This window comes from Odocoileus virginianus, chromosome 24 (assembly GCF_023699985.2).
Source record: "Odocoileus virginianus isolate 20LAN1187 ecotype Illinois chromosome 24, Ovbor_1.2, whole genome shotgun sequence".
Lineage (NCBI taxonomy): Eukaryota > Metazoa > Chordata > Mammalia > Artiodactyla > Cervidae > Odocoileus > Odocoileus virginianus.
In genome coordinates this window covers 10,878,778-10,890,937 of record NC_069697.1, presented here as the reverse complement: position 1 = coordinate 10,890,937, position 12,160 = coordinate 10,878,778, and the positions used below count along the sequence as shown (strand labels likewise).

General features: G+C 39.3%; 1 protein-coding gene across 1 annotated transcript; it reads left to right on the top strand.

The window, feature by feature from the left end:
• Window positions 1-65: 65 nt before the first annotated feature.
• CCDC59 (coiled-coil domain containing 59) lies at window positions 66-7,990 on the top strand. Its single transcript, XM_020913321.2, has 4 exons — window positions 66-318; window positions 2,570-2,882; window positions 4,171-4,270; window positions 5,798-7,990. Exons 1-4 carry the CDS (start codon window positions 168-170, stop codon window positions 5,957-5,959), a joined length of 726 nt encoding a protein of 241 aa, XP_020768980.2. The 5' UTR covers window positions 66-167; the 3' UTR covers window positions 5,960-7,990.
• The last annotated feature ends 4,170 nt before the right edge of the window (window positions 7,991-12,160 follow it).

Genomic DNA, 12,160 nt, shown 5'->3' with positions numbered 1-12,160 from the left:
GTAGGTGGCGCAAACGTGGCCGCGAGGCAAGGGCTCGGTGGGAAGCAGGAAGGCCGGATAAGTAGAACTCCGATGTGGATTTTTGGGTAGGCGGATGGATTGCTTCTGCCTGATGACGTATTTTGACTGAGTCCGTTGTGTTTTTTCTGCGCCTTGGTTGGTGTGCCATGGCGCCCGTGTGGCCGGCCCGAAGGGGGTGGACAGGGAGTTTGGGGACGCGTGGAGGAGTTTCACCGGTTGAATTCAGAAATAAGAATGGGAAACGGAAAACGTGGCGACATAATCATCTGCAAGCCTTCTCGGGGAGCGTTCGAGAAGGTATGTATGTAAGAAGGCAGCCTTTTACAAGTTCTCGGCCCTGCGAAAACTTCGGATACGCCATCCTCCCAAGCTGGGAAGGATTTAGGAATCAGACCCAGCCCTACTTGGAGCCAGGAAATCTATTTGCTGAAGCCGTGGGGTTTTCAGAGCTCTGGATGAGAAAGCGGGAAGTGTGGCTCACTCTAAATCTTTAAACATATTTCTCGGCTTAACGCTCATTTTTTAAATATCAGAACTCTTTCCTTGACATTTTCCCCATGAAACCTGCATGTATTACAGCAAAGACTACAAGGCAAGCCAGAAATTTACCGATTCGCACCCTTACTAATTAAAAATATCACAGAATCGTTTTTTTCTCTTGCTATCTTTACTACTTTATTTTGTATTTTTCGTCTTCATCTTGCCGTCATTAAGTACCCTTAAATCCCATATGGAATACATAAATCTTAAATAAGTACAGTTTTCTGATAATTGCTGTTGAGAAAGTCATACAGTATCATCTAACCTGGTTAATGTTGAATTACTTTTAAAAAATCAGTCATAGGGTAGTTTTCTAAGGTAAAATAATAGATGTGAAGTGAAATGAAAGTCTCTCAGTCATATCTGACTCTGCGACCACATGGACTGTAGCCTGCCAGGCTCTTCTGTCCATGGAATTCTCCAGTCCAGAATACTGGCGTGGGTTGTTAACTCAATTGTGTCTGACTTTTTTCGACTTCATGGACTGCAGCACGCCAGGCTTCCCTGTCCTTCACCATCTCCCCGAGTTTGCTCAAACTTGGTGATGCCATCCTGCCATCTTGTTCTCTGTCGTCCCCTTTTTAATATTTCCCAGCATCAGGGTCTTTTCTGTGAGTCAACTCTTCACAGCAGATGGCCAGAGTATTGGAGCTTCAGCTTCAGTGTCAGTCCTTCCAATGAATATTCAGGGTTCTGTTCCTTTAGAGTTGACTGGTTTGATACCCTTGCAATCCAGAGGATGCTGAAGAGTCTTCTCCAACCTTAGGTGTTCAAAAGCATCAGTTCTTCAACCGCAGCCTTCTTTATGGTCCAACTCTCACATCCGTACAAGACTACTGGAAAAACGATAGCTTTCGCTAGATAGACCTTTGTCCGCAAAGTAATGTCTCTGGTTTTTAATATGCTGTCTAGGTTTATCATAGCTTTTCTTCCAAGGAGTAAGCGTCTTTTAATTCCCTTTTAGTTTCATGGCTGCAGTCACTATCTGCAATGATTTTGGAGCCCAAGAAAATAAAGTCTGTCATTGTTTTCCATTGTTCCTCATCTATTTGCCATGAAGTAATGGGGCCAGATGCCATGATCTTAGTTTTTTGAATGTTGAATTTTCAGCCAGCCTTTTCACTCTCCTCTTTTCCCTTCATCAAGAGGCTCTTTAGTTCCTCTTTGCTTTTTGCCCTACGGGTGATGTCATCTGCATATCTGAGATTATTGATATTTCTCCTGGCAATCTCGATTCCAGCTTGTGCTTCCTCCAGCCCAGCATTTCATGTGATGTACTCTGCATATAAGTTAAATAAGCAGGGTGACGATGTACATAATTGACATACTTTTTTCCCAATTTGGAAACAGTCCATTGTTCCATGTCCAGTTCTAACTTGCTTCTTGACCTTCGTACAGGTTTGTCAGGAGGCAGGTAAGATGGTCTGGTATTCCCATCTTTTGAAGAATTTTCCAGTTGTGATCCACACCGTCAAAGGCTTTAGTGTTGTTAATGAAGCAGAAGTAGATGTTTTTCTGGAATTATCTTGCTTCTTCTCTGATCCAGTTGATGTTGGCAATTTGATCTATGGTTCCTCTGCCTTTTCTGAGTCCAACTTGAACATCTGGGAGTTCTCGGTTCAGATACTGTCGAATAGAAGTGAGGGTTCCCCTCCCCCACTTTGGTATTTATTGAAGACCTAGATTAAGTGTTTAGATGAACTAATGCATCTGTTTAATTTATGAGTACAATAAATTGGAGTTGTGCAAAATCTAGTAATTTTTCCTTCTTTGAGAGTCTCACTTGAGTTCTTCTCAACTTCTGTTGGTCTTTTTGTAAAGGACCAAGATACTATTTATTCCAGTAGCTTCAACTTCTTTTCTTGAAATAACATTTTAAAGCAAAACATAATGAACTCTAGCATCTGAACATGATGGTGTAAAAAGTTTTCTGTTTTAAATTAACAACTGCATTTTTCATGCAGTGTTTTCTTAGAAAGTAATTCAAGACTGATGTATTCTTCAACAGGACAAGGCTTCGCATTTCGAAGAAAACTCAAGATTCAGCAAACTTATAAGAAATTACTCCGGAGGGAAAAGAAGTCTCAAACACCAAGTGAATCCCCCTTCACAGATTGGTATCCTGATCATCTGAAACATCTTTATTTAGCTGAAGAGGAAAGACTCAGGAAGCAACTTAGAAAAGCTGACCAGCCTCTGTCAGAAAAACAAGTTGATCAGCCTTTGCCAGAAGACCAAGATAGCAATGACCAGGCTTTGTCTGAAGAACGCTGTAGCATTGAGCAGCCTCAGCCAGAAGAACAGTGTAGCGTAAGAATAAAGTAGGTATTACAATCTTTTGAAATTCTTTATTGTGGATGTAAGTAGCATTTTATGAAAGAGATTACAGAATAGTTTTTATAGTAATGGGAATTTGCCTTAGGGCATTTCAGAAGTCACAAGTGATTATGTGAAAATATTTTCATGGAGGCTTTTTTGTTAACTTAAATGATTGAGTTATGTTAGGTAAACTTAATAAACAAAGTAATGGAATGAAATTAAGAGATCTGGGTTTTAGATTTAAGCCTCTCAAGTACCTTTATTTGGACCATGGTTAACACTTGCTATTTACGTTTTTAAAAATCTAGCTTTTGAGAGGCATTATAGTGTAGTGCATCATAGACTCTGGAGTTGGCTTTAATATGTTGGTGTCCTGTGTCCTCTTCTTTAAAATGGCAATAATAATAGTAAGTATGTGATTTACAGCTACCATGTTGCACACCCTAGGATGGATTATTTATAGACTATGATATCCCTGACCTATCTCATGATGTTGTGATGATTAAATGGCTTCATTTATATATGGTCCTTAAAAAGGCATTTGGTACATGGGAAGTGGTATATGACTGTTAATTGCTACTAATACTACTACAACTATTGTTAATATGGATTTTTTTCCCCCAGAGAACATAGACTTGATTGCAGTTAAACAAATGAAATGGAACAGAGACAAGTTGGTCAGAAAACTTTGGGATTAAAGTTCATGTACACCCATAAAGTCCTTCATAACATCCTTCAATTTAATGCCTTTGCGGTCTGTCATTTCTACCATTCATATGCTGGTTTACTCTTTTAAACATTTTAGGACCTTTCAGAACTTTCTGTATTTTCCCTGGTTGAACTATTTCTCCAAGACTCTATATTTATCACCTTCTATATCTTGAAAAGGGCTTCCCTGGTAGCTCAGACGGTAAAGCGTCTGCCTACAATGTGGGAGACCCGGGTTCGATCCCTGGGTCTGGAAGATGGCAGCCCACTCCACTATTCTTGCCTGGAAAATCCCATGGACTGAGGATCCTGGTAGGCTACAGTCCATGGGGTCGCAGAGAGTTGAAAACGACTGAGCGACTTCACTCACTCACTCATATCTTAAAAGGTATAACAAAAATTGTAATGTTATCTGGACGTCTTACTAGCAAGATTTAATGTCTTTCTTTCAATGTTTCTCCCCCTGCCGTAAGTTGAATTAGTGAAATTTGACTAATAAGTACTGTATTTGATGTAATTTTGTCATAATTTTGGTTATATTATTTTTAATACTTATGATTTGTTTTCATTTATCTTGCAAAGCTCCATTAATATTCCAAAGAAAAATAAAAAGAAAACATCAAATCAAAAAGCGCAGGAAGAATATGAGCAGATACAAGCCAAGCGAGCTGCTAAGAAACAAGTAAGATCCATTTTAAAATATTTCGATTCATTTTTCTTTATCCTAAGTGTATATGTAAGCTTACCTTCTAAATATGGGGCCCATAGCATGCCCATCTGTAAATATTTACTGGGTAAATGAATAATCTGAGAGGAGCTGGAGAATTTCAACATTCTGATTCCTCCATTGTTTATATTACCCTTGAGAGGTGATAGTAATAGTCATTTTTTAACAATTGCCTCAAGAGATTATACATAATAAAATTTGAGAACTACTAAAATATATAGATTTTTATAAATTTACATGAAAGCAAGTAGAAGTCAGAGGGAGGTATTGGAATAAAATAATATTTTAAAGAGTTTTTCTTGCTCATTAAAAACCCTACTAGATTAACTTAGCAGTAAGTTACCATGCTTTGTTATCATTCATAAACCCACAATTATAATAGCTTTTTTAAAATGAGTAGAACAAAACCATGTGCAGCTTCAGCAGAATTGTTTATCTGTGGTTAATTCATATTTCTTACATTAAAGCTCTATTAATCTGTCACATTAAAAAGGTTAGCAGGCCAGTCAAAAAGACCCCCACTTTGGTGCTGACATATAATTTCTTGTATGTGTTAGTTTTACAGATTGTGTAATTAAGAAATCTGGAGGTTTAACATGTAAAATTTATTTGATTATTTTTAAACTGATGGCAGACTAGAGTGAAGTAGGAATATTTCTCCATGGAAAAATTAAACCTCTGTTTCATAGACTGTTACAGTATACTTTGCTTTTTAAACCAACCTTCTGATACTGCCATCTTTATAAATAGTATATCAGATGAAATAAGAGCCATTATACTGTGAAAGCACTTTGTTAATTATGTCATACAAATGTAAGGCTGTGTCATGTGGAAACTATATGTGTTACAGGGGAAGTTGAAAAACAGTGCACATATTGTATTATTTCAAGAACTTTTATATATAAGAATATAGTATTTTAAGTAGTACTTTTCAAATCTATATAACTTTGAGTTATTTTTCTTTAAGTGCAAATGAATTTAAGTCTTGATCTTAGCAAATCAGATGAGCATGATAATTCTTAAATAGTCAAAATCATAATATCTAGCACAATATTTTACATATATACAGTGTACAGTCAGTAAGTACTTCTTGACTTGAAATACTTCTTGAATTAAATCTGTCAGATGGCAAATTTAAAAGAATACCAGATATTCTAGAAATGATTTCAGTAAAGTCACTTCTGACTCTTTAGTGGATCTGATTATATGATGAAATTATTAAATGTGCCTTTTCTCTCTGTGCTTTGGTTTTATTCATATGCAACATTAAAATTGTTAAATAATTTTGCATTATGCTATGCTGTAGCGCATATGATCGTGCAAAGGCAGAGAGTACACTCCTGTGATTACTAGTGGCATTTCACATTTTGAAAAATTACGACAGACCTTGAAGTGTTTGTGTGGTGATAGCTATCTCAACAGAATTGTGAACAATATCTACTGTTTGTCACTAATGAAAATTACATACATTAATAATTTCAGGAATTTGAGAGGAGAAAACAAGAGAGAGAAGAAGCCCAAAGGCTCTACAAGAAGAAGAAAATGGAAGTGTTCAAAATACTGAGCAAAAAGACTAAAAAGGGCCAACCAAACTTGAATTTACAAATGGAGTATCTTCTAAAAAAAATACAAGAAAAAAATTAAGTCAGTTGTTGCCTGACTAATCAACCGTTAAAATATATGCTTGCTATTGAGTTCTTTTGTATATGGAGTGTCCCTCCTAACATGTAACTAAACTTGTCAACATAAACTAAATGGCTAAGCTATATTAAATATAAGATGTCCAAATATTTTTGTTTTTTATAAAAGAAAATTTTCTATATATGCTCTACATTATATATGATTTGGTTTTTATTTATTTGCCACTGTAGGAAGGTTGCCCTTAAGAACTGAAAGAACCTACTATTCGCACGACAAGTTCAAGCATGTAGTAATTTTGTACCGTATGACATTCAGATGAAATAAAGTTTTGAAATAAGGGAGAAAAGCTTTCAACAGATCATTTCAATAAATGTTTAAGTGTGTTTAAGTTTAGCAATGAACTGTTAACGGTTTTAAAATTCTATAATTATGGAATCCTGAAGGAGGCAGAGACCCCCTTGAACTTTGTTTTATCTTCAGTGCATTTTATAGGGGTTTGATCCTATACACCATATTTTATATATATATATGTATATTCTATACACCATATTATATTCTATGCACCATATTATAGTGTGGTCTTCATAAAGCACAGTTTGATATTTATAATCGCTCCCTTAAGTGGAAGTAATGGATTGGCCCATAAAGTTTCTTTGGACTTTCCTATAACTTACAGAAAAACCAGAATGAACTTTTTTGCCAACTCACTGCATAGTATAGTATATTTTGAAAGGTGATGGCAACCTAGCAGTGTCAGAGCAGGTCTTAAGCTTTCCAGATCCTATGGGACCGTATCATGTAAGAACACGTTACAGGACCTACCAGTGCTGTGTCTGTTGGTACCTTTGTGAACCAAGGGAAAGTACTTCAGTGCTGCCTCTCCTGTTTCCTTGAAATCACTGCAAAATCAGATAGGCTTGGTTATCACCATTATAAATGAAAGAACTGCAATAATCATAAAACATTGCATAGTAAATGTTATCCTTTATAAGTGGTAACAGGTGCACCTCAATGTTGCTTTAAGGTTTTGGTAACGCTACTGATGATTCTGCATTTAAAAGTGCAATAGAAGATGCTGAGGAAACATGACTTACTAAAGAGGAATTCTTTATTACAGAGAAGAACAGTGCTTAATAATTTGCAGCACATTATATTATCTGGGCTTTCCTGGTGGCTCAGATGGGAAATTGCAGGAGACCTGAGTTTGAGAAGACTGCAATGCAGGAGACTGGGATTTGATCCCTGGGTTGGGAAGATCCCCTGGAGAAGGGATGGGCTATCCACTCCAGTATTCTTGCCTGGAGAGTTCCATGGACAGAGGAGCCTGGCAAGTCCATGGGGTTGCAAAGAGACAGACACGACTGAGTGACTAACATTTTCATATATATATTGCATTTAAAATGAACAACTCAGCCTAAATTTGGCATCAGGAAAGACAAGAGACTGTGAAGCAGTGTAAAATAGGTAATTGCTTAATACTGATTTCATATGTGTTTTACTTCTAGATGTCAGGACAAAACATTAGAGATCTGGTCTTTTTGCAAGATGAGTAAAAATTAGTTAAGTTCATTTTAACTTTTTGTTCACTAGCTGCTATATATTCAAGTTCCTCCAAGGAACACAGATGGCAGTAAGTGCCAAATAACATCATAGAACCAGAAGCAATCAGTGGCCATCGGGTTCAAGACAAAAGATGCAGGCGTTACTGTACCGGAGACGCACCTGCAGAGCTGCTTGAGATGCACATTCAAGAGCCCTATCCCGAGACAAGTCGCCTTGAAGGGCTCAAAAATAGATGCTCTAACAAGCAACCTGGTGATTCTGCTGTGGTTTGTCCTCTGAGCCCTGGAGCAGGGTCTTGGTCTTTGAGAGACAGTTCATCTGGTTGAAGAGATCAGAAGTTTCACGAATAAGATGGCCTGTGAGAAAAGCCTTCAGGATTGAGAAGAGATTTAAGGGTGATGACAGCATGAGGAAAATTAGGGAAGACAACTGGGGATATATTTCAAAGCTTAATAAAGTCTTAAAAATAGTTATGATGTATATTATTACTGATGTGGTTAACACTTCTATCCAAGACTGATGTGTCCTTGCTCATGAAGGGGGCACCTGTAGCCTAACACGCCTTACTGTGGCCGCCTTACTGTCCTTAATGTACTTCCTGGGGAGGAAGGTAATGACATGTATATGGTCAGTTTGGGAGAGGACCTGGCCTGCCTGCATTTCCCTGGTGGTTCAGGCAGTAAAGAAGCTGCCTGCAGTGCAGCGGATGCGGGCTCAATCCCTGGATTGAAAAGATCTCCTGGAGAAGGGAATGGCTACCCACACCAGCATGCTTGCCTGCAGAATCTTCATGGACTGAGAAGCCTGGTGGGCTACAGTCCATGAGGTTGCTTTTGAAGACAGTGAAGAACACTTTCACTGGCCTGCCTACAGGGAGCTGGTACCCTTAGTTACTATTTTTATACTGAAAATGGTAAAGAACAGGCCATGTTGATAAAGGAGAGAATGAGGTTGGAGGCAGAGCAGGGAGGAGGCCTGTGTTTGGGGGAATGTAATATCTGAGGCTCCAGTTGGTGTGGCACCGGTCAGGACCGTAAGGAATAGAGCAGGAATGAAATGTGAGGGAACGTGATACATAAGTGGAGAAGCTTTGGGTGGCCGGACCATGTGCTTTCAGACTTCAATATGTATGTAAGGAGTTTTGATCTTGGTAGTTTAGAGAGGCTTATATGGAACCATTAATTTGATTTTTATTAATGTTTAGTAGGCTTCTCACTGCTGTGGCTTTAGCAAGGGGCTTTAAGCCCTGAGGCTTGTGGGATTTTTTGAGCTCAAGTTTAGGGTAACTATGTCCACTTAAAACTGGTGGTTTCTAGAGACAGGGGTTGATAATAGGGCCTTAAGCAGCAAAGTGCAGGCCTCAACAAAGGAGCAGGGAGGGGAGGGGAATGACGGAGACACACAGGCTTCACTGAAGGTGCAAGATGTGGCCGTGCGGCTCACCCAAATGCTGGCCTGGATGGCCTGGCTGATGCTGGCGAAGACGGGCTCTATTGAGCTGCTCTGGCTGCGCTGTCATTAACAAGGGCACTGGCATGTGCAAGCAGCCTCGGGGTGCAAGCTGCAGCAGTCTGACCTTGAACTATATTTAAATTCATGGGTGAGCATCAGGGGCCTCATCAGAGGCTGACGAGCTACCAGAATGCAACTTTCATCTGAGGCAAGAATTTGATGACAGAAAAAATCCAGATGTGCTAAACATGGCTGACTGTATTAGCATTCTCTGCTTTTAAACTTTCGCTAAGGCAGAGAACTTGCATATAGTACAGAGGTCTCGGGAAGTTCCTGGTTTAAATTGTTCATGCCAGTCATAAAATTCAGTGTGAAAGAGCAAAATTTGAATATAAAGATATTTGATTATACGAGACGGGAGAGATCAGGACCGCAAAAGAGAGCTGGTGATTGGGACTGCTCCACAGCAAATCTCTACTCTGTGAGACAGCATCAGTGTTTGAAATGCCAGAATGAAGATAAAGTGTGCCATGCTAAATGCATGGTGATAAATCTAGCTTCTTGATGCAAAATTTCTTCCAGTCTAGTTGATGTGTGCAGGGCATGGGCCCCTGACAGTTGGCATAAACTGGCCAGCATTCTGATGAGACTAAAGCCATCCCAGTTACCCTCCTTCCTACATACCAATGATTTTCTCCAATGGAGTTTCTGCTATAAATTGACAGTAACAACTACTGGGTTCTGGGAACATAATTTTTGTCCATGATAACCACTGCATGAATTTGATGAGCGTGAGGCAAGTGTTACGAATACTTTGGATGTTCTGTTAAATCTTTGGACCTTATAAAAATTGAGAAACACTACAGACTTGATGCTGAACTAATTTAACCTTTGAGATGCCAAATGGGCTGCATCCATTTCCAAAGAAAACACACAGGCTGCCATTGATGTAGAAATCTGTCTAGGCATTAACTTTTCTGGCTGTGAATGAACAAAATAAGAAACTGGGAGGGATTTTAATTTTGTTGGATTTTTACCTTATGAGGGCAAGAGAAATGGATTTGGGGGTTTGAATTTTTTTTGCCTTTGGATGTTTAACTTGTAATTTTAATATATAGTGATGATTTCTAAGGCCCGCTTGACTTCACATTCCAGGATGTCTGGCTCTAGGTGAGTGATCACACCATTGTGATTATCTGGGTCATGAAGATCTTTTTTGTACAGTTCTTCAGTGTATTCTTGCCACCTCTTCTTAATATCTTATGCTTCTGTTAGGTCCATATCATTTCTGTCCTTTATCAAGGCCACCTTTGCGTGAAATGTTCCCTTGGTATCTCTAATTTTCTTGAGATCTCCACTCTTTCCCAATCTGTTGTTTTCCTCTATTTCTTTGCATTGATCACTGAGGAAGGCTTTCTTATTTCTCCTGGCTATTCTTTGGAACTCTGCATTCAAATGGGAATATCTTTCCTTTTCTCCTTTGCTTTTCACTTCTCTTCTTTCACGGCTATTAGTAAGGCCTCCTCAGGCAACCATTTTCCTTTTTGCATTTCTTTTCCATGGGGATGGTCTTGATCCCTGTCTCCTGTACAATGTCACGAACCTCTGTCCATAGTTCATCAGGATCTCTGTCTATCAGATCTAGTCCCTTAAATCTATTTCTCACTTCGACTGTATAGTCATAAGGGATTTGATTTAGGCCATACCTAAATGGTCTAGTGATTATCCCTACTTTCTTCAATTTAAGTCTGAATTTTGCAATAAGGAATTCATGATCTGAGCCACAGTCATCTCCTGGTCTTGTTTCTCCTGACTGTATAGAGCTTCTCCATCTTTGGCTGCAAAGAATATAATCAATCTGCTTTCGGTGTTGACCATCTGGCGATGTCCATGTGTAGAGTCTTCTCTTGTGTTGTTGGAAGAGGGTGTTTGCTGCGACCAGTGTGTTCTCTTGGCAAAACTCTATTAGCCTTTGCCCTGCTTCATTCTGTACTCCAAGGCCAAATTTGCCTGTTACTCCAGGTGTTTCTTGTCTTCCTACTTTTGCATTCCAGTCCCCTATCATGAAAAGGACATGTTTTTTGGGTGTTAGTTCTAGAAGGTCTTGTAGGTCTTCATAGAACCATTGAACTTCAGCTTCTTCATCATTACTGGTTGGGGTATAGGCTTGGATGACCATGATATTGAATGGTTTGCCTTGGAAATGAACAGAGATCATTCTGTCATTTTTGAGATTGCATCCAAGTACTGCATTTTGTACTCTTTTGTTGACCATGATGGCTACTCCATTTCTTCTAAGGGATTCCTGCCCACAGTAGTAGATATAATGGTCATCTGAGTTAAAGTCACCCATTCCAGTCCATTTTAGTTCGCTGATTCCTAGAATGTCGACATTCTCTCTGCTGTCTCCTGTTTGACCCACTTCCAATTTGCCTTGATTCATGGACCTAACATTCCAGGTTCCTATGCAATATCACTCTTTACAGCATCGGACCTTGCTTCTATCACCAGTCACATCCACAACTGGGTATTTTTTTGTTTTGGTTCCATCCCTTCATTCTTTCTGGAGTTATTTCTCCACTGATCTCCAGTAGCATATTGGGTACCTACCGACCTGGGGAGTTCCTCTTTCAGTATCCTATCTTTTTGCCTTTTCATACTGTTCATGGGGTTCTCAAGGCAAGAATACTGAAGTATTCAGTATTTGCCATTCCCTTCTCCAGGGGACCACATTCTGTCAGACCTCTCCACCATGACCCGTCTGTCTTGGGTGGCCCCACATGGCATGGCTTAGTTTCATTGAGTCAGACACGACTGTCGTCCTGTGATCAGATTGGCTAGTTTTCTGTGATTATGGTTGCCGTGTGTCTGCCCTCTGATGCCCTCTCGCAACACCTACTGTCTTACTTGGGTTTCTCTTACCTTGGACGAGGGGTATCTCTCACGCCCGTGCCTCCTGACCCTTTACTCAGCCATAAAAGAACACATATGAGTCAGTCCTAACGAGGTGGATGAACCTAGAACCTGTTACATGGAGTGAAGGAAGTCAGAAAGAGAAAAACAAAAATCATATATTAACATATATACATGGAATCTAGAAAGATATTTGTGAACCTATTTGCAGGGCAGCAATGAAGACAAAGACATAGAGAACAGCCTTGTGGACACAATGTGGAAAGGAGAGGGTGG